Source organism: Trichosporon asahii, assembly GCF_000293215.1.
Source record: "Trichosporon asahii var. asahii CBS 2479 unplaced genomic scaffold scaffold00070, whole genome shotgun sequence".
Taxonomy (NCBI): domain Eukaryota; kingdom Fungi; phylum Basidiomycota; class Tremellomycetes; order Trichosporonales; family Trichosporonaceae; genus Trichosporon; species Trichosporon asahii.
In genome coordinates, this window is record NW_014040855.1 from 26826 (window position 1) to 48513 (window position 21688).

Sequence of the window (21688 nt, forward strand, 5' to 3'; positions counted from 1 at the left end):
CTCCCATCATAGCCGTCTTCCCTCATATATCCATACTCCAACCTCCTCAACATCTTCCTCTCGACGCTTTCTTGTCTTCCCTTTCCCCATCGAGCCGACGCCCCGACACTTTCGAAGGACAACGACGAAAAGTTCCCCGCACTCGGACAACTCTGCGGACCTTCCTCCAAGCCACCTCCACCCAGTCCTCCACCTTCCTCCGACCCAAGACAAGACGCACGACGAGAATAGAACAGAACGCCCAGCACGCCCCGCGCCCAACGCACGACCACGGCCATAGTCATGCCCAGCTCGAGCTCCCCCTCGGCCTTTGCGCGCGTCGCGGCGCTTCCTGCCTCGCTCGCGGACAGCTTTACGCCCAGCGACCCCATCCGTGTCGTGGAGGTTAGCCACAAGTATCTTCCCCCCGGGCCGCCGAATGTGAGTGTTGCCTCTCTTGGCTTGGCTTGGCTTGGGTTGGTCTGCTGGCCTTCCGCGAGAGATGAACTCGGTGCTGGGGCTGTGATTGGTGCACCGAGGTGAAGCGGAGGCATCGCAGAGATCATGTCGGTGGGCATGTCGGGTCCGAGGGCCGGTCTCCGGGCTGAGGCGCCGGACCCGGCAGCGCACCGATACCGATCCACGAGAAAGAGGAATCGCAGAGAGGCAAACAAGCAGCTAGCTGGTGTGCGATAGCTGATTCCCAGGTCGAGAACATCACTGGTCTCCCCGAGTTCACAACGCCGGGCGGACCGAACAACTATGTGATGAAGAATGGTGAGTGGCTTGCCCGCCGAGCGCGAAGCGTGATGATGCAGCGAGGAAATAGTGAGGAGGGAAGGTCAGAAAGATGCAGGTGGGACTGTCGCGGCAGTCTACGGCCGGGCGGCATGGATCGGCGGCGTCGATCCTCCCCATCCCACGTACCGTCTGAACTGCTCCGAGACAAAGGCCTGTCCAGACTTATCCCGCAGCAACCCCGTCCTCTCCCATACCTCCCGCGTAACGCCCGCGCTAACACCCCAGTCGACAAAGCCTGGACGCAAGGCTTCTTCCCCGGCCTGCTCTGGCTGACGCTCGAGCGTGAGCGTCTCATCAAGGGCTCTCTGCCTTGGCCATACACGACCGACGACCTCGAGTCCATGGCGCGCGAGTGGCAGGCGTCCTTCCGGAAACACGCACGCACGGCGATCAACCATGACCAGGGGTTCCGTTTTGCCAGCAGCTACGGGCGCGAGCTCAAGCTCACGGGGAACGAGGAGTGCAAGACTGTTCTGATTGAGGCCGCGGAGAGTCTTTGGGACAGGTATGATCCTAAGGTGAGTAGGCTTGGGTGCAAGCGAAGCTGCAACCTGCTGCCAATGCGGCAGCTTCCAGTTCGCGGCGCCAGTTCAAGCTACTAGCCTCGCTCCCGTCCGGGGTACGCAGACCTAGACACACTCGCTGCGCTCGCATGCTAGTTATACCACGCACACTCGCTCCGCTCGTGTGCTTGGGCTGACGCCAGATCGGCTGCATCCGTTCCTGGAACCAGATGAAGAAGGTCGGCGTCCCCGACAAATACCGGCGCGACAACCAGAACGAGCACTTCCTCGTCATTGTTGACAACCTGATGAACCTCGACTTCCTCTTTGACGTGAGCGAGTGGACCGGAGACAACAAGTACCGCGACATGGCCATCTCGCAGGCGGACAAGATGCAGACGGCGCATGTGCGCCCGGACGGGACTACTTGGCACGTTGTCAACTTTGGGCATGATGGGCAAGTTCTCGAAAGGATGACGCATCAAGGTGAGTGCGGGAACGGCGTCGACAGACGCCGTGGCTGGTGGTGTAATGGCGACCGTTGTCATGCGCCTCTCTTCACTCAACGCTAACTCCCAGGATACTCGGACGACTCGTGTTGGTCCCGCGGTCAGGCTTGGGCAATCTACGGCTACGCGCAGATGTCGCACCGCACAGGACGGAAGGACTTCCTCGCGACGACACGCAAGGTCGCCGATGCCTTCCTGTCCCGTCTCGAATCCTCCGGTCTGCCAGCATGGGACTTTGACGCCCCCCGCAACCCGCTCGTCTACGACACGTCCGCCGCCACGATCACCGCCTCTGGTCTTTTGATTCTCTACCGTGTGCTGCGCGATCACGATCCCCAAGCGGCCGACCACTACCTCTCCTCGGCGTTTGACCTCATCGACTCTGTGAACCGGGAGTGCAGAGCGCCTCCCGCCAAGCTCGAGGACGGCAAGGTCAACTGGGGCGAAGGGGGGTGGGAGCCCATCCTCATGCACTCGACCATCAATGGGAACGAGCACGCCGAGGAACCGTCCATGGACACCGGGCTCGTGTATGCCGACTACTATTACGCCGAGTTCGGCAATGAGGCCATCAAGCTCAGGGACGAGCTTAAGAAGACTCTGAAGAACTGACAGACTCCCGTGGCCAAGCTATGACAGAGTCATCTTCTACCACCCATGCTGGTCGCTGTCTCGAGCAGGACTCGAGCGACGGGCGAAACCCCCTTTGAACGATGTAGCGCCACTGAATGGTGGCTGTAGTTGAGGAGAGTAATAATAATAATGGTGTCTTGAAGCGAATAGTCGTACATAAGAAGTAGTACTAGAGCTAGTGTAATTGGGCCGCTTAGAGCCTGCCTTTGTCTTCATACATGCATGCCTCGTTTCTTGAGCCAGTACTTGTGCTGTGCGAGGTCGTGACTGACTTTCGTGCTTGAGAGTGGATGGTGGTCACGTGGTCAGAGCGGTGTGGCGGAATGGCGGGGCGCGACTGACTTTGATGGTGACGAGTCGTGTGTCCATCAGCGGCTGGATACCATCAGGAAGTCTTGTTTCGTTCACTGCGCAAGGCTGAAATGCTGATGCTTTGTGTGAGAATTCATACACTGGCCACGCTTGGGCATCACAATGCGACGGCGGTGCTGGGTCATTGTTGATGGGCGATGTGGGACATTTGTCCGCATGTACGAGGAACCGCATATAAACCTGGTCAATGTGCTTCTTCCCACAAGTCAACGCCGCTTTCTTCCCTCCCTTCAAAAAGACTCTATTTATCGACATTTCCTAGCTCCGCTCCGGGGTTGAAGAGCCGCATCTCTGCGCCCTCGCCCCGGAGTCGAGGACGGTGTCGCGGCCTCGTCGTGAGTACATGGCTCGTGCGGATCTGGTGTGCTGTGTGCGCCCCAGTTCGTACGCCGAGACTTCCCACCAGGGCAGGAGAGAGCGCATATTGCAGACGGGGGTAGGTGGTAGACGAGCGCAGGCAGTAGACTTGCATCAGCTGGGCGATGACGCCTGCACGTCTCCGCACTTCTGCACCCCCAGCAGTAGTTAAGGGTGCAAGGAAGAGCCCATCTTGCCAGCCCGCTCTCCACCGCCGAGCCAAGGACGTCGTCCGACATACACTCAGATTCCTCAGTTGGGCACTCTCGCACGAGAGGCGAGAGTGCGAGACCGTTGGCACACACGACCAGCCCCTCCTCGACTCAGTCATCGCCGAACCTCTCCTCCCCCGCCTTCCTCCTCGATGCTCCTCCAGGCCGCCGGCTCCGCAGCTACACACCTACATACCTCCTTGGACCTGTCACTTCCCCAATGCGGTGAGCACTTCGCGCTCCTCTCGCGCTCTCCTCGCGCCGTTGTCGCACACTCGTGCACAGCACACGTCCTCCGAGCCTTGGCACGCACGTCGCGCACCTCGCGCGGCGAGCATATCGTGCCCCCAACGCCGAGACTAAATAAACGTCCTCGTTGGCTATCCTCGTCTTCTTCTCCATCATCGATTCACATCGACTTGTTCTTCTACTCGTCCCAGACGACTAGCATCACTACCTACCTCCAACCCTCAACATCAGCAACAACTTCAACTCCGGCATCATGCCCCCCGCTCCCACCAACCCTCCCTACCCTCCCCCCACCTTCAACCCTTACGAGCGCGTCACGCGCTCGAAGGGCAAGGTGACCAGTGAGTCCCAACCTCTAGGCATTGCTGACATCCAGTCACCCACGGCGAGCATGGCGATGTCGCCAGCATCGTCTATGAGGCCAGGACCGGGTCTGGCGTCGCCGTCAACCCCCCTGCGCCTCCCACGTCTCCCGCTTCCCCCTCCGCCGCCGAGACAGAGGGTTCTGGTAAGCTTATTCCACTGCTTCGGTCAAGCTAACGCATCAGGCACTTCGCCGGAGCCCGACGCCGAGGTCCCCACCCCCGCCTCGTCGGAGGTCCACGACGAGGAGTCTGGTGAGTTGATCGGCTCACTTCGAAACTGACACGCAGACCGCGAGGCAGACTCCGAGTCCAAGGCCGAGACCCGCAAGGGCTCGAACAAGGGCAAGGGCAAGTCGACCGGCGGTTCTGGTAAGTCCATCCTCGGATTAGTGCTGAGAACAGCCGGCGACGCACCCAAGCCCGCCTCGTCCTCTTCGGAGGACTCCAACAAGGGCGAGTCGAGCTGTAAGTTGGGTTGACACGGACGCCAAACTGACGCCTTTTTCAGATGGCTCGGCCCGCAACTCCCCCAACCCCGTCTCCCACGTACGGGGTCAGCACGACGGCTCCATCGGCCCGATGCGCGGTACTTGGCACTGGGTCGAGTACCGCTACGACGACCGCGACGACGACGAGCGCCGCTCACACCCTCGTCCCGGATACCCGGGGTACGAGGCGTATCGCGCTCGTCAGCGCGCCGCGTCGCGGAACGCCACCCCTGGCCCCAGCGGGTCGGGGAGGCGCTCCGCGTCGCCTTACGACCGCTCCGCCTCTCCCGACCGCTCCGCCTCTCGCCCCCGCTTCGCCTCGCCCTCGCCCACCACCGCCCACGCCGCGCAGATCCTTACTGCGCTCGCCGGTGCGGCTGCTCAGCCCGCCGACAACCCGGCCTCCGTGGACGAGGTCGAGGACTCGCTTCGCGAGTTGAGCGAGGAAGAGGCCTCGGGCGAGTCCGAGTACTGGTCCTGTGACGAGGGCTCGGACGCCGTCGAGGAGCCGAAGGAGGAGGAGGGGGAGGAGGAGGAGGAAGAAGAAGGGGAGAGCTCTGAGGAGGAGAGCTCCGAGGAGGAGGAGGAGGAGGAGGAGGACAAGGAGGAGAACGACGAGGACGAGGACGGCAGCGGCTCCGAGGGTTCCAGCGGCGACGCTGCCTCGGGCCGTTCGTACAGGAGCGCGTCCTGGCAGCCTCCCTCCCCTTCGCCGGCCCCTTCCGGCAGCCTCAAGCGCGAGCGCGTGGATGAGGAGGACGACGGGGCGAGCCCGCATGCCAAGCGCCTGCGGATCGCCAACCCCGTCGCGCGAGAGGAAGAGCCCTTGACGCTCGAGTCGGAGCCGATCGGTTACGCCCCCGCGGCAACCGTGACGCTCCGCACGTTCGACGCCGAGGTCGAGTCGTGGGAGGAGGAGGCACAGGCACGCGGCGATGCAGCGAGCGACCTCTGGATCCGCTCCAGGATGCACGACGTGGCGGAGATCGAGTTCGAGGAGAGGGAGCAGTGGGTCACCGAGCGTCTCAACGCCGGGCGCCCGATCAACCTGGCAGGCTTCCGCGCCGACTTCGAGGCCCGGCACCCCGAGCGCCGCAGGTTCGACACCGCCCGCGACGAGCACGCTTATGCGGTCGACGTGCTCCTGCGTCTCAGCGCGGGGCGCGACGCCGCGCACGAGCACATCGAGCGCCTCAACCGTCTCGCGCTCGTCGCCGTGAGGCACGAGCCGGGCTCGCTCGACTGGATCCGCGTCCGTGACGACAGGGCGCAGGCCGCACGCCGCGCCCTCATCGCCGCGGTCGAGGCCATCAACTCCTACCCCCGTTCCAGGTGGTAGGTAGTTCGGTGCGCCGCTCGTCGCTCGTCATGGTCACTCGCTCCCTCGGCACCTCGGTCTCGCTCGCCCTGGCTTCTCTCGCTCGTCTCGGCTCCTCGGCTGCCTCGGTCACCTCGACTCGCGCTTGCGACATTCTTACCGGTTCGCCGGCGCCCTCAAAGCGGCCGTGGCTGCCACAAGCCTGCCCCCTCCACGGTAGGCAGAACCAGCACGGCCCGATGCGAGCGGCACTTTTCATCCGTCCGAGCCCTCCTCAATGCGCTCCGTCGCCGCTACAAGCCTGCACCAGTGGCTTGCACTTTGGACGCAGAACCAGCGCGGTCGACAGACCGTGTCTGCTACAAGCCTGCGCTGAAGTCATGACCTGGATGCAGAACCGGCACGGATCGCGGCGAGAGGCGCGGACGCGGCTGCGGCCTCTGGACCCAAGGTCCACGCCGTACGCCATTTCGGCTCGCCCACGCACGGGCTCATACCCGTCTTCGGACACGACATACCCCGCCGAAGCGACCCAGATCACCCGGACAAGCAACGCCGAGATCAGTACGTTCTGGAATCAGCACGTCAGTACTCGTCATCAGTGCTGCTCTGTCCGGCCCTCGCTCGGCACTTGACCCCTCGAGCACTCGGAGACACGGCGTCTGCCCTACTCGAGGAAGTCCTGCCAGCGAGGCGCACTCGCACGACCCGCCTCTGCTCGACCTCCACGTACGACACACGCGGTGAACAACCCGGCCCTCGTCTGCACTCGACCCACATGGGCGTGATGCAGCAGGCCTCCCGCAAAGGGCACTGGCTCCTGGCTCCCGGATTACCGGCCTCAGGAGACCACCAGTCCCGCCGACTGCGAGCACACGAGGAAGGACCTCGGCGTGACTCGCGCGGCGCGACCTCCGACACAGACTGAGGGAAGGACCCTCCCTCTGAGTTGGACTGCCGCCACAATCATTACAACCTCCATCGTCCATCGTCAATCGACAGCGAACTGTCGACCCAACACTCCGCCAGCGTTCATCACAGCAGCCATGGGCACACCCAGCCGCAGCGGAATTGTTTTGGAGGAGGAACCGAGGTGCTTTGACTCCCCAACGGGACTCACATCTCCATGCAACAGCATGCAGTGTTCTCCTCCGCCTCGTCGACTATCGAGACGGCGGTCCTCTCAAACTTCACAACGATGGACCGCCGTCCAAATGGAGGAGGGACGAGGTGCCTGGCTCCCCAACGGGACCCACGCCTCCGCGAGACGTCCTCCTCCTCATCGCCCTCGCCTTTTCAGCTCCTATCTTCCCAACGGGCCGACAACGAGAAGGCGTCCAAGAGGCGATCAAGAGACGGCGGTCCTCCCCAACCCATACGACGAATGGACCGCCGTCCAATCATTGGAGGAGGGACGAGGCGACTTGGCTCCCTATCGGGACCCACGCCTCCGCGAGACGTCCTCCTCCACTTCGTGGGAATGGTAGTGATACATGTAAGTCTTCTAGGTCTAGTAGATCTGCACGTCAGCTTACACTGCAGACCAAACCGCCACTCGAACCACATCGCTGGTTCACCAATTACCGGGACCCTTCAACCGGTCCACCAACGACCAACCGCCAACCCTCGATCGGCCCTTCGTGCCTTCCTCGGCGCGCACTCACCTCATCGAACGGCCTAGTGTCGCGGAAACACGACTCCCAGACCTCGTTGACGGCCTTTTCGGCGGCCTCTTGTCCGTCGCACAACGGGTGCTGCATCACGGACAGCACGGCGCGGCGCTTCACGCACGCCTGGTGCTGCTTCGAGAAGGACCAGCGTCCGCGCTCGATCTCACGGCCCCACCTGCAGTCTCCTGAGAGATTGGCGGCGCGGATCTGGGGTCAGCGACGGTCGTCGGGGAAGAGGAGAGAGGAGGAGAGCGGAAAGAGAGAGAGGAGGGGGAGAGGAGACGCAAGGAGTAGAGAAGGAAGGAGTAGGGAGGGTAAGAGTAGGTGTGTAACAACAACTGTATAGTAGTGTAACAACACCATAGATTTGTAGCGATCACACATCTGTAGACTAATATACCCCACGGACAATGCAAAAATAGACTCACCTCTGAGCAAGCATGGTGCCGGAGGTTGCTCCAGTCGACCTTAAAGCGGCAGTGGTCGAACGCGTGGATCATCTCGTGGGCGAGTGTGTCCTCCATGTGCTTCTTGTTCATGAACCGGTTCTGGCACATGAGGATACCGTGCTCTGGAGAGAAACCACCGACACGCGTCTCGTCACACGGGTGGCACTGCATCGCCGACGCCGGGAACTCGCATCCCGCCAACCGAAGTTGCTTCAGCATGAAGATGATCATGGGGCCTTAGAGTTGTTAGCGATCCGGACTCTTTGTTGTTTTCCCCGGTCACCTCGTCCATCGAGATTATCGGAGGACGGGCGTTCGAGGACGCTCTGCTGACGGATCTGCTGGCGCGGAGCCGCACAGAGCCATACTCACTCCTCGTCATGAGCTCCGACTTCCACTTTTCGCACCGGTCCCAGTCCGTGGCGAGCTTGACCTGCTCGTCGTACTTTGCGCGCTCTGCCCGTTCCTCGTCGCTGAGGCCCATGCCGGTGAAGCGGGCGAGGGACTGGCGCCACCGCTCAAAGCCAGCGGGGACCTCGTTCGGGGTCGACTGTGATGAGCTACCAGCGTCGGCAGAGTTGCCAGCCTCGGTTGCGGACATGGTATTGGAAGTTGTTGACAAGAGGCAGCGCGATGCCAACTTTCCTGTCTTCCCTCCACCTCCGAGCCAGAACGGCCGGGCCGAGCTCTACTCCGATCTTTGAGACCTCCACCGGACCCAGCCTAGAGCCAGAGCCGAGAGCGGAAGCAAAATGATAATCGCCACGTGATGTCTTCTCCACGCCTATGGCCGCCGCCGCCTATCAATTGGCGGGTCGCCAGCCAGGGCAATGACTCGACGCGCGCGGATCCTGCCAGAGACTACCGCCTGGCAGAGCTTGATCCTGCGTTCTCCATGTAACAGCGCACCATCCCCCGCACTCCCTCTTGACTCTACACACATCTTCTTACAGCCTGCATCGCAGGCATACCTCTGTACTCGGCTCAACGCTCACAAGCGAGCTCGATACCCCACATCACACACAACTCATACCCTTCGCAGGCAAGAACGCAAAGAGCCCCCGTCTATTCGCGGCTGGATCCCGCAATCCACTTCATCCCTTACTATCAGCGCAAAGACGCGACAGTCATCAATTTTCGACTCGTGTTTGTACTCCTAGTGTAGCTTTCTGTCCACGATGGGTGAGTTAGGATCGGGGTCGGTAACTGACAGACAGGTGTCCCCAAAGTATGTGCTGCCTCGCATCAGCCATCAGCACCGCGCATGATGCGCACCTCGATCACGACCTGACGCGCAGTTCTTCCGATGGATCTCTGAGAGGTATCCTCTTACCTCGCAGCTGATCACACCTAACTCGATCCCGGTGTTTGATAACCTCTAGTGAGCTCATCGTTGGAGGTCCACAGCTAACAGCAGCCTGGATATGGTGCGCCACCAGCACCCGCAACGACTGACCACAGAACGGTATCATCCACAACTGCTCTCACCCTCCGTCATCTGAAGATGACCCGCACTTCCGTATCACCGAGGAACAGATGATCCTCGCCATCTTCGCGTACATCGACTTTTTGTTCACGAAGATCAAGCCTCGCAAGGTGTTCTTCATGGCCATCGATGGTGTCGCGCCTCGTGCCAAGATGAACCAACAGCGCTCTCGTCGTTTCCGTACCGCCCGCGACGCCCGCGAGAAGCGCGAGGAGGCTCTCCGCAAGGGAGAAACGCTCCCGGAGGAGAAGGCTTTCGACTCCAACTGTATCACTCCTGGTGAGTTTCAGCTGCTAAATTCACAGCGTCAGCTAACGGACAGGAACACCTTTCATGGCCAGGTTGTCCGAGCACCTCAAGTACTACGTTCGCAAGCGCATCTCTGAGGACGCCGAGTGGCGCGGCGTCAAGGTCATCCTCAGCGGTCATGAGGTGAGCTGCTCGATCCCTAGGTGTAGCTGACGCCCAGGTCCCGGGAGAAGGAGAGCACAAGATTATGGACTTCATCCGTAAAACGAAGGCTCAGCCCGGTTACAACCCCAACACCCGCCACTGTCTCTACGGTCTCGATGCCGACCTGGTCATGCTCGGTCTCATCAGCCACGACCCGCACTTCAGTCTGCTCCGTGAGGAGGTCACGTTCGGCCGCAAGGCGAAGAAGAACGTCTCGCTCGCCAACTCGAACATGTTCCTGCTGCACCTGTCGCTGCTGCGTGAATATCTAGACATGGAGTTCCAGTCGGTTGCGGAGTCCATCTCGTTCGAGTACGACCTCGAGCGCATTATCGACGATTGGATCCTCATGGGCTTCTTCGTCGGAAATGACTTCCTGCCGCATCTGCCGGGCCTGCACATCAACGAGGGTGCGCTCGAGACGATTTGGAAGATCTACAAGGAGATCCTGCCCCAGGCTGGTGGCTACCTGAATGACAAGGGTACCATCTCGCTCCCGCGCCTGCAGCTCCTGCTCGACAAGCTGTCCGAATACGAGAAGCAGCGCTTCGAGGAGGAGTACATGGACGCCAACTGGTTCAAGGGCAGCCGGGAAAAGGAAATCGCCGCCCTGGAGAAGGCCAAGAAGAAGGGCAAGCTCATCATCACCAAGGACCAGGCGAAAATTCTCAAGCAGATCCAGACTTTTGTCACGAAGTACCAGTCCCGCCCGAGCTCGAAGGACCGCCTCGAGATTGTCAACACGCTCCCTGAGCGCGACCGCAAATTTGTGCAGGAGCTCGCGGACAACCTCAATCTCCGGTGCACCTGGGATGAGGAGGACTCGTACGGACAGCCGCTGATCGTCCTCGGCTTCAACGTTGATCCGGCCGACGACAGACCGGAGAAGACCGAGAAGACCGAGGGTCAGGAGGACGGAGAGGACGCCGAGGAGAGCGAGGGCGAATGGGAGTCCGAGGAGGACCTCGAGAGCCAGGCCGCCATCGCCCGCGTCTTCAACAAGTACGACAAGGCCAAGGTCGTCGACAACGACATCGAGGACTTTGAGACCTCGTATGAGGACAAGCTCAATGAGAAGCTCGTGGAGACCAAGAAGAAGTACTACAAGGAGAAGCTTGACATCAACTGGGACAACAAGGAGGAGCTCCACCCCATCGTGTACCGCTACATCGAGGGCCTCCAGTGGATTCTCTACTACTACTACAAGGGTGTTCCGGCCTGGGGTTGGTTCTACAACTACCACTATGCGCCCATGATCTCGGACCTGAAGGACATTGCCAGCTTCAAGTTTGACTTCGACATCGGCAAGCCATTCCTGCCCTTCCAGCAGCTCATGGGAGTGCTGCCGGCCGACTCTCAGGAGCACGTCCCGCAAGCCTACCGTGACCTCATGTATGAGGACACATCCCCGATTATTGACTTCTACCCGAAGATTTTCGACCTCGACATGAACGGCAAGAAGCAGGACTGGGAGGCTGTCGTGAAGATTCCGTTCATTAATGAGGACCGTCTTCTCCGCACTATGGCCCAGCGCGAGCAGCGTCTGACGCCCGAGGAGAAGGGTCGCAACCGTGTCGACACTCCGGCCACCCAGTTCACGCACGACGACACCCAGCTGACGAATTACCCCTCGTCGCTGCCGGGCTTCTTCCCCGACCTCGTCGCGTGCCAGTGCAAGGCTGAGCCGTTCACGCTCCCCGCGATCGGCGATGGCGTTGACCTTATCAACGGTCTGCTTGAGGGAGTGCGCCTCGGAGGCGAGCTCCTTGCCGGCTTCCCGTCGATGGACACGCTGCCGCACCAGGGCTCCCTCGGCTACCACCACGTCAATGTGTTCCAGACCGACAGCAAGAACCAGTCCATGGTCGTCACTATGCGCGTGAAGCCCGACACGGACTCGACGGCCGAGATTGCGAAGAAGCTCCTCGGCCAGAAGACGTTCCACTCGTGGCCGTACCTGCACGAGGGTATCATTGCCGCCGTCTCGGACGACAGCTGCAAGTACCACCTGCAGGCGTCTGGTCGCAAGATGAACATCGTCTCGAAGCACCACGACGGCTTCGGTGCCGTCAAGTGGCGCAAGGAGGCGGACAAGATTGAGCACCACTACTCCAAGAGGTACGGTGTCATCACCGGCAGCGTCGATGTCGTGCTTCACATTAGGCCCCTGAAGGGCCTGAAGCACCTCGACACTGGTGCCTTCGTCAAGGACTACGAGGGTGCCGACAAGGAGATCCTGCAGGCGCGCCAGATGGCTGTCGACCGCATCGCCGTTGAGGACGAGCGCTACACTGAGCAGCCTGCGCCGCCCATCGCCGAGGAATTCCCCAAGGGCACCAAGGTCATCTTCCTCGGCGCCATGGCGTACGGTGTCGCTGCCCAGGTCATCGACACGACCGAGGACGCGCTCAACATTGAGATTGCGTTCTTCCCCAACGAGCAGCGCGAGAACGTTCAGTTCACTAGCATCGTTCTCCAACGCCCGAGCTCGCACTACTACCCCTCTCATGTCCTCGCCCGTCGCCTCGGCATCTCATCGCTGGCGCTCTCGCGCATCACCTCGACGCTCATGGTGTCGCTCAACGGCAACCAGAAGACGAACATCGGTCTTGCGCTCAAGTTCGAGTCCAAGGGCCTCAAGGTCCTCGGTTACTCGCGCAAGAACGACCGCGGATGGGAGTTCTCGGAGAAGACGTTTGACATTCTCAAGCGCTACAAGGAGGCGTTCCCCGAGCCGTTCCGCCACCTCGACAACCGAAGCGGTGATATGGTCACCGCCCAGGAGCTTGCGCCGTCGGCCGAGAACCCCATCGAGGTTGTTCGTGCTATGCACAAGTGGCTCAAGACCGAGGGCCTCACTGACCTCGACCCTGTCAGCCTCTTCTCAGAGCAGCTCGAGAAGGAGGCCGTGCAGCAGATCCAGCACGTTGAGGATCTTTTCCGCCAGCAGAAGTCGCGCGAGACCATCAAGCGTGCCCTCGTAAAGGGCATCCCCCGCCAGGCTGTCTTCAAGCCCGAGCACTCGCAGTACCGTCTCCAGGGACAGCAGTTCTGTCTTGGAGACCGTGTCACGATGGCCCAGGACCGTGCCGCCGGTGGTGTGCCCCTCGCCATGAAGGGAGTCGTTGTCGGCATTAACACTCGCGACATCGACGTCGTCTGGGACGTGCCCTTCATGGGCGGCGAGACGCTTGGCGGACGCTGCGCCGAGTACCGTGGCTCGACCGTGCCGTTCACGGCTGTGCTCAACCTGACCCGCCCTCAGCTCCAGGTCTCGTCTAACACGGCCCCGAGGGCTGTCGGCCAGCAGGCCGAGTTCAAGCCTCAGCTCGGCCCGCGCCCCGTTGTTGCGCCTAAGAACTATCAGCCCTCGACTGCGGCCGCGCATAACCCGGTCAAGATCGCCAAGAATCCTAAGCACAGCATTGCTCCTCCCGTCGGCGAGCTCAAGTATGGCGCTGCCGCCAAGGGCCAGAAGCCATCCGAGGCTGCTCTCGCTGCTCAGTCGCAACAGAACCGTCTCCAGGCCACACTGCTGGGCAACGGCGGCAAGGCGCACCCTCAGCCTCGCCAGCACCCTGCTCCCATCAAGCACGTGAAGCCCGTCTCACCCAAGGTCGCCGCGCGTCGTCTCTCAGGCGGAGGCAGCTTCAACCACGCCGCCTTCGCGCAGGAGCACGCGACGGCCCACCCTCAGCCGCCTCTCTTCGCCCAGCAGCCTCCGCCCCAACAGCCGCAAGTGCAGCAGGGTGGACCTGTTCCGGGACGAGGAAGAGGTGGACACCGGGGACGTGGCGGCCACCAGAACAGTCTCCACGCCCAGCCTGGTCAGCCCGGTGCCGGACGCGGCGGACCGCCCTTCCGTGGAGGACGGGGTGGTGGCCGTGGCGCCCACCAGGGTGCGCCCCGAGGTGGAGCCCAGCTGCACAATGGCGCTCCCCGTGGCAACTTTAGAGGAGGCCGCGGCGGTCACCGTGGCGGACGCGGAGGCGCCCGTGGAGGACATGCTGGTCCAGCCGGCCAGGCGGAGCAGTCGAACGAGCCTAAGGAGGGCTCCTCGGCTAACACTGGCGAGTCCCAGCCTGCTGCCGCTCCGGCGCCGGCCCCTGCTGCGCCCGCTGCGGCTCCAGCCCAGCCTCAGGCGCCTGCCCCGGCCGCGCAGTCGACGAGCGACTAGTACTCGCATCCCGCCGCACGAACGCCGTACTACCCGTACAGACCGCCTCAGCAAGCCTACTACCCCCTCCAGCAGAGCGGGTACTACTACCCGCAGTACTGGGCGGCTGGGTATTAAGCACCCCCCATTGAATTTGTGAAATAGAAGAAGAGAGTTTGTGACCGTTTGACCGTTGATCGTATATTGCATCTGAATTACACCTGCCACTGCCATGCCATTGTCACCATAGCGAGGGTTGTCCTGACTTGACATGCACCATGCACCGATGTAGAGATAGTTATCATGCAACAACAATGACATGCTTGAAGCCCGCCCAAGCGGAGATGTCGTCATACACTCACTGTGCGCGCTGTGCCACACACGGCGAATGGCCGAATTCTGTGTCAGGTCGAGTCGTGAAATTTGGTTCCGTCGTCGATCTCTGTCTTTGGTCTGACGGATGAGGCTTGGTCGAGGAGGAGGAGCGGGATCAAATTGGGGTGCAAGCCGGGGAGGACGCTGTGGCCACGATGGTGTCAGACGCGGTTGAGCGAGCACACAGCGTCTTCTTCTTCTCCATCGACCCGGCCCATCTCCCCCGGCCACTTGCACCTCTTCCCACCTTCTCGACGCGCTTAGATCCGCTGCTGTCCGCCAGCAGCGCCGTTAGAGACCCGCCCCCCTTTCCCGCCCAAAACAAATCTTCATCACAGCTTCTCTTTCGCCCCCGCGCGCTCATACCTTAAGCCCCAACACCCCCGCACCAACAATCAATCACAACAGTACCTGCATCTCAACACCCAATATAAACGCATCCATCATGTCCTCCAACGACGAGGTTGACGGCTGGATTGCCCAGCTCATGCAGTGCAAGCCCCTCAGCGAGACTGAGGTTAAGAAGCTCTGCGACAAGGTGGGTTGCTTTGAGCACAGAGCCCCGCGGACACTCTTCCGTCGCGCGGACCAGCGAAGGGACAATGAGCACGGGACCAGCCTCAACCAGCCGCTCCCGTGAGAGATCGCGAGAGTGATGCGTGTGACGCTCTGTCTGTGTTTGTGATGACGGACAAGCGCGTTCGAGCGCCGAGTGACGCTTGAAGCCGACTTAGTCATCTCCCGATCGCACCCTTCCATCTGCTCGAGAAGAGTTTTGCTGACATTAGGCCCGCGAGGTCCTCATGGAGGAGTCGAACGTCCAGCCCGTCAGGTGTCCTGTGACTGTCTGCGGTGACATCCACGGTCAATTCGTGAGTTTTGAAGTCGCTCTGACAACTGACATCAGCACGACCTGTCTGAGCTGTTCCGCATCGGTGGCAACTCGCCCGACACCAACTACCTGTTCATGGGCGACTACGTCGACCGTGGATACTACTCCGTCGAGACGGTGACGCTCCTCGTCGCGCTCAAGCTGCGGTACCGGGACCGTGTCACGATTCTCCGTGGAAACCACGAGTCTCGCCAGATCACGCAGGTGTATGGCTTCTACGACGAGTGTCTCCGCAAGTACGGCAACGCCAACGTGTGGAAGTTCTTCACCGACCTGTTCGACTACCTGCCCCTGACGGCTCTGATCGACAACCAGATCTTCTGTCTGCACGGTGGTCTCTCGCCCTCGATCGACACGCTCGACCACATCCGCTCCATCGACCGTATTCAGGAGGTTCCCCACGAGGGCCCGATGTGCGACCTGCTCTGGTCTGACCCCGATGACCGCTGTGGCTGGGGTATCTCCCCCCGTGGTGCCGGATACACGTTCGGACAGGACATTTCCGAGGCGTTCAACCACAACAACGGCCTCACGCTCGTCGCCCGTGCCCACCAGCTTGTCATGGAGGGCTTCAGCTGGTCGCAGGAGCGCAATGTCGTCACCATCTTCTCGGCCCCGAACTACTGCTACAGGTGTGGAAACCAGGCCGCCATTCTCGAGGTCGACGACGCCCTCAAGTACACGTTCCTCCAGTTCGACCCCGCCCCGCGTGCGGGCGAGCCCCTCGTCTCGCGCAGGCCGCCGGACTACTTCCTCTAAGCGGCGCGAGCCGAGTGAAGCGAGGCTGCGCCCGTCGTTCCCGTCGACGCCGAGTGCAGCGAGGCGGCGAGTCCGCATCACGATGCGGCGCGGGCCAGCCTGCTCCCACCGGTGCACTTTAGAGCACCGTTGTTTCGATTTCCTAGTTGAGCAGCCCTCGTGCCGCTCGTTAGACGTTTTTCTCATTTTCTATCAATTAAGACTCTCAGACCTCCCCAAGATCAAGACTCAAGCACGTTTAGTAGTAGTAGTAGTAGTTAGGACGATGATGGAGAAGCGCAGCGCAAGCCGACAAGTCAGCCAAGTTTGAATAGAAATTATACCTAGCAGACAGATGTAGTCATTCATGGCACCCCCGGCGCCCAACTGAGCAGTAAGAGTAGCGACGTTGCTGCAAGCAGAACAACGACTGCGTGACTGAAGGGTGGGAGCAGATGAGTTCGCGTCGACATTCGCGTCGCGTGTGATTGAGTGGAGGTTGTCCGTTTTGCCCTGAACCAGCCTTGGGCGCAAGCAACAACAAAAACAACACACTCAGCTCCTCTCAGCCTTGCACAAACTACCTTCCTCGCCTTCGCCCCACTACACCTCTCTTGGTTCCGTTGTCTGCGCTCTCCCATTTGATCGAGCTCAATCAGCCAGCGACCATTGCACCCAGCGGACCGAGCACCCATACCAAGCTTACGGCCAGCAGCGACCCAGCTTCTCCGAGCAGGGAAGACAGCAGAGAAGGGAGTAGGACGCGATGGTAGGGACGAGACGATCAGCGCGTAGCGCGCTATTCACGCCCACATCGGTACGAACGCGGACGCAGGCGAAATACGACTACAAATGGCTCTCCACTGGTCGAGCACACCCTCCCGCCGGCGCTTCCGAGGAAGGAGACGGAAAAGTGTACCACACGTCGTTTGCTAGAATCAAGCGGTCGACGGATACGGCTCTCCCTTCCTCGTCTGAGTCTTCCTCATCATCCTCCTCCGAGTCCGAATCCGAGCCTGCGAACCGAGCCGGATCCCCCACTCCAACGACGAAGGGGAAAGGGAAGAAACTCGAGGTCGACCTCACGCCCAAAGATAGGGGCAAGGCTAAAGGAAAGGCGACGAAGAAGAAGAAAGGAGATGAGGCCCGGTTTACGATCGGGGATGGCGTTCAGGTTGCTGTTGAGGGTGGGAAGGAGGGTGTAGGCGTTCTCGTTGGATTGTGGGAGGAGCCCGTCCCTGCTGAATCGGACGAGGAAGGGGATAAGGACGAGGACAGAGGTACGCGCATGATGGCGAGGATCCACTGGTTCTTCCGTCGCCAGGATCTGCCCAGTGTGATGCGGAATCTCGACTTGGAGGATGTGAGTTGGCTAGACTTTGCTTGTAACTGATAATCAGAACGAAGTGCTTCTCGCAGCCTCTCCAACACGTCCCGTCACGACCGACCTTCCCCTCAGTTTACTCACCAAGACTGTGCCAATCTACTCCCGGGCCGTGTTTAAGGAACAGTTCCCCGACGAGGAGCGGCAGACCAAATGGAAGGGGTGGAGCTACGTCCGCAAAGGCGTCTACTGGTGTAACCGAGCTTACGACATGGGCGCGCGCGGCGGCAAGGTCTTCAAGGTCGACATTGACGAGTGGAAGGGACGTGGTCGCGCCGAGGGCGTATGGGACGTAGCCCTCGCCGAGGTGGCCGAGAAGGAGCCCGAGTCGTCCTCCTCCGAGGACGAGGGGAGTGTCGCCTCTGCAGGCTCTGGCTCTGAGGACGACGAGGACGAGGCCATGGACGTGGAAGAGGAGGAAGACGAGGAGAAGCCGAAGCGCAAGCGGCGCACGACCAAGGCGACTCCGAGGAAGACAACCGTACCCGCCAAGAGAAAACGGAAGGCCCCAGAAGAGCTCAAAGAGCCCACCCGCCGTCGCCGAGCGCCGCACGCCAAAGCATCTGCGAGCCACCTTCCCCCAACAGTCGAGATTGATACGCTCCCGACTGACCCCTACGAGCGTGCCCTCCGCCTGCTGCACGTCGGCGCGACGCCTGAGTCTCTGCCCTGTCGCGAGGAGGAGTTTGTCGACGTGCTCTCGCGCGTCGAGGAGGGAATCGAGGGCGGCGGTGGTGGATGCTTGTGTGAGTATCAAAGTGACCAGCTTTCAGTGCTGGGGAACGCAAGCTGATATCAGACATTGCCGGTGTTCCCGGAACTGGCAAGACGGCAACGGTGCATGCGGTCGTGAAGGAGCTGAAGCGCAAGGCCGAGGATGGCGTGAGTGTGGAGAGCTGAGCGGTTCGCAGAGGATTAAGCTGACAGCAGGAACTCGCTCCCTTCTCCTACGTCGAGATCAACGGACTCAAGATCCCGAGTCCGCAACACGCCTACACTGTGTTGTGGGAGACGCTCTCGGGCCAGCAGGGGTGCAGTGCGAAGACTGCTCTCCGCGGTCTCGAGGCGCACTTTGGGCGCAAGACGGGTGCCGGTGGTATTGGTGGTGTGCGCGGTCCCCGCGGCCACACATTGTAAGCTATTTCGTGCCTGTTCGGTTAGCTAATCCCAGCGTCGTCCTCATGGACGAGCTCGACCAGCTGCTGACGACGAAGCAGGATGTGGTGTACAACTTCTTCAACTGGCCCACTCTCCGCGACAGCCAGCTCTTCGTCATCGCGATCGCGAACAGGATGGATCTGCCGCAGCAGCTCGCGGCCAAGATCAAGTCACGTCTTGGTCTCCAGACTCTGCTGTTCCAGCCCTACGACCGTGCATCCCTCGTCGAGATCGTCCAGTCTCGCCTCATCCCGCACCCCCGGAGCACGGAGGAACACAAGGTCCTCACTCCTGACGCCATTACGCTCGCAGCTACGAAAATGGCGGGCACGAACGGTGATGCGCGCCGTGTCCTGGACGCGTGTCGCCGCGCCGTCGAAGTGGCCATGGGCACGAGCGACGGCACCGAGGACGCCAAGGCCAAAACGAAGGGCAAGCCGACGAGCGAGCGCAAAGCAGTAACAGCCCGCGACATGGTGCAGGTGCTGAATGCCATGTCCTCGTCGCCTGTGGCCATGTATCTCAAGACCTGCAGCGTGCAGCAGAAGATGCTCTTGGCCGCGCTCGTCCGGTGCGTGCGCCGCGAGGGCGTGCCGGAGATCACGTGGAAGGCCTTGCGACAGGACCACGACGCCCTCACCCGCGCCCTGCTCGAGAGCAACGACTTGCTCTCTGACGCGGAATTGGGCCTGGTCAGGAGCAGTTTGGTCGCGACGCATGCCCTCACGGCCGCACCGGACAACTACAGGAGCATGGAGGACAGGAGGTTGGCATTGGGCATGGAGATTGGAGAGGTCGGGCGCGTGCTCATGAACGAGGGCGAGGGGTGGCGCCGGGCGTTGGCTGGTGTCTAAGCAGCGAACACGCGAGCGCCAGCGAGCGCAGCGAGCTGCAAGCTGAACGAGCGTGTTTTCCCGTCCATGCAGTGGGGCTCAGCGAGCACACACATTCGAGCGAAAGACAAGCGTCTGAGCAAAGCTTGAATCAGCTCGCGCCCCATCGCGCATCCCCGCCAGCGATACTTCTCGATAATCGAACATTGACTTCATGCCGCTCTCCCCTGCCCGCTTGCCCGCTCGCCTTCGCGGTCCCGACAATGCTGAATTGCGCGCTCTCATTGCTGCTCGCCGCGAGCGAAGCTCACCGCATTATGTCCACTGTCCCATGCTCATTCTTCTTTTCCTTTACCTTTTGCTCTCCTCTGGCCCCCATGGCGATTTTCCGAGCCACAGCCTGGCAGGATGGCGCGGGCGGCAGCCCACTCTCAGCTCGTGGCGAGCTCCAGCTCCACGCACACAGCTTAGCATCATAGAAATAGAAACGAGCAGTCAATCTGTAACATGCATCGCGCATTGTAACCCTTATGCCTCCCTTGCATCTTTGTTTCATGTCGCAGATATCCATGGGGGAAGAGGCGCTGCCAATGTCCTGCGTTCGGCGGAGCGGAAGTGCACCGCCCTCTCACTCCGCAGTGGAGAGTGGAGTCGGAGCTGGGCGGGGCTGGGCTGGGCCGATGGGGGGCGTGTCGAACTCCGAGAGCCGACGGGACTGCGGAGATGTCACGCAGGATAAGAAGACGTGGTGCCGATGCCGTGAAGCTGGTCAGGTGTGGTTGCCGTATTGTCGTAGTGCCGTAGATTCGCCACGTCTAGCCGACTGCTACGATGTCGGCATGTTCGCCAGATCTCCCGCCAGGCCCATCTGGCACGCCTCCCATCTCACCAGACATGTCGAGCCTCACCAGCGAAAAACCAGGACGAAGGACGTCATCCCGCGGCCCCATGTCCTGAAAGTCTTCCGTAGTGCCGTCCTCTTGGCCCTATTGCGCTGTCCGTCCACATCGTAATCAGGCGTAATGCGTGAGATAGAGGGTCGAGAGGGTTGGGGGTGCACGGCCATCGCTGCATGCCCGCCGTGCTCCATATGACTCCTACTCGGATGGACTTGGATGGTTGGGGCGCGACACTGCTTAATCGTCAATAAGGTTTAGTCTTTTACGCTCTCTTGATCCCTGCATCAAAGCCCATGCCCTCTGTACCGTTTCACGTCGTCAATTGTGTACTTCAATTGTACGGCAAACCATCATGTCTAGAGTCCAGCTCAGCCCAGCTCTTCATGAGGCGGTGTCACCGTTAAACTTTGTTCTGCGGCGTGCCTATTTTCATTCACGACTCGTTCCGCTTCTTCCCCCTCCATCGGACGCGATACCTCGACCTTGTACTTCCTTGTCCTCGTGGGCGCATGGACGTCGACAAAAGCTTCTTTCCACGGTCATGCGGTTCCTCACCGCCATTCCTTGCTTTCGTTGTGCACTCCCGCTTTTCAATACAACGATCAGAATAACAACGCACGGACGAGATGGCGTTTGTGGCTGCTTGGGTGGTTCCTGATCGGAGGCGTGGTGGGAGAAACCTTGCTGCTTCTATGAAATCATCAACAATTGCGGCAACCATGAGACCAAGAGACCAAGACGCAACCAAGAGACAACCAAGAGCGCGACCAGATCGAAGTGCGTCAAGCGGTGCATGTTTTGCCGCGCTCGATACCAACCCGCTGCGTGATGAACTTTGTTCACTTCCATCCCGGTGGCGCCTCACTGACCGCCGATCTCGATGCGACGGGAAGTACATGCATAACGCTGACCCGCTCCAACAGGATGCGGCCACACCACGCCGCAGCCCACTTAGGCCTGCTTTGCCCTTAGCACGACAGCAAGACCACAAGATAGCAAGACACAAGCGAAGCGTCGCAGAAGTCAGGACTAACCTCGTGGAAACCTGGGTTAATCCTGGGAGGATTACGCGATTACGCGATGACGCCGTAGACTGACACTTCGACTCTTCCCTACGATCGAGTCCTGGAGGAACCACGCAAGGCACAGAGGCACCGCCGCATACGCACTAACGAGAGTCTCCAGGCCATGGTGTTTCGTACTCGGCACGGCCTCCCCACGCCACCCCTGCACCAGCCCATGCCTCCACACGGCCCTCACACGGCCCCCATACGGCCTGGCACTGCTTCTGAGCGGCTTCGCGGCTATTCGTGCTTTTCACTCTCCTCCTTCTCCACCGCTTCGCGCTGCTTCCAAGCACCTGACGAGCTGATTGTGCCGCGGCCTGCGACAAGGCACCACCGGCACCA

At 60.9% G+C, this 21688-nt stretch overlaps 6 protein-coding genes across 6 annotated transcripts; 5 read left to right on the plus strand and 1 right to left on the minus strand.

The window, feature by feature from the left end:
* Window positions 1–282: 282 nt before the first annotated feature.
* On the plus strand, window positions 283–2404 carry A1Q1_03820 (uncharacterized protein; the record flags this gene model as incomplete). Its single annotated transcript, XM_014322245.1, has 6 exons — window positions 283–518; window positions 605–756; window positions 809–882; window positions 954–1298; window positions 1487–1769; window positions 1863–2404. The coding sequence occupies 6 exons, from the start codon at window positions 283–285 to the stop codon at window positions 2402–2404; spliced, it is 1632 nt and encodes a 543-aa protein (XP_014177720.1).
* Window positions 2405–3868: 1464 nt separating this feature from the next.
* Window positions 3869–7645, plus strand: A1Q1_03821 (uncharacterized protein; the record flags this gene model as incomplete). Its single annotated transcript, XM_014322246.1, has 7 exons — window positions 3869–4232; window positions 4281–4445; window positions 4489–5803; window positions 6165–6350; window positions 6583–6879; window positions 6929–7281; window positions 7329–7645. The coding sequence occupies 7 exons, from the start codon at window positions 3869–3871 to the stop codon at window positions 7643–7645; spliced, it is 2997 nt and encodes a 998-aa protein (XP_014177721.1).
* Window positions 7646–7832: 187 nt separating this feature from the next.
* On the minus strand, window positions 7833–8506 carry A1Q1_03822 (uncharacterized protein; the record flags this gene model as incomplete). The annotated part of the gene is made up of 3 exons (XM_014322247.1): window positions 7833–7847; window positions 7885–8141; window positions 8278–8506. 3 exons carry the CDS (start codon window positions 8504–8506, stop codon window positions 7833–7835), a joined length of 501 nt encoding a protein of 166 aa, XP_014177722.1.
* Window positions 8507–9441: 935 nt separating this feature from the next.
* A1Q1_03823 (uncharacterized protein) lies at window positions 9442–14021 on the plus strand (the record flags this gene model as incomplete). The annotated part of the gene is made up of 3 exons (XM_014322248.1): window positions 9442–9670; window positions 9714–9823; window positions 9861–14021. 3 exons carry the CDS (start codon window positions 9442–9444, stop codon window positions 14019–14021), a joined length of 4500 nt encoding a protein of 1499 aa, XP_014177723.1.
* Window positions 14022–14820: 799 nt separating this feature from the next.
* On the plus strand, window positions 14821–16026 carry A1Q1_03824 (serine/threonine protein phosphatase 2A, catalytic subunit; the record flags this gene model as incomplete). The annotated part of the gene is made up of 2 exons (XM_014322249.1): window positions 14821–14913; window positions 15283–16026. The coding sequence occupies 2 exons, from the start codon at window positions 14821–14823 to the stop codon at window positions 16024–16026; spliced, it is 837 nt and encodes a 278-aa protein (XP_014177724.1).
* A 745-nt stretch (window positions 16027–16771) lies between these two features.
* On the plus strand, window positions 16772–19401 carry A1Q1_03825 (replication control protein 1; the record flags this gene model as incomplete). The annotated part of the gene is made up of 6 exons (XM_014322250.1): window positions 16772–17285; window positions 17330–17368; window positions 17413–18135; window positions 18189–18271; window positions 18320–18494; window positions 18551–19401. 6 exons carry the CDS (start codon window positions 16772–16774, stop codon window positions 19399–19401), a joined length of 2385 nt encoding a protein of 794 aa, XP_014177725.1.
* Window positions 19402–21688: the final 2287 nt, after the last annotated feature.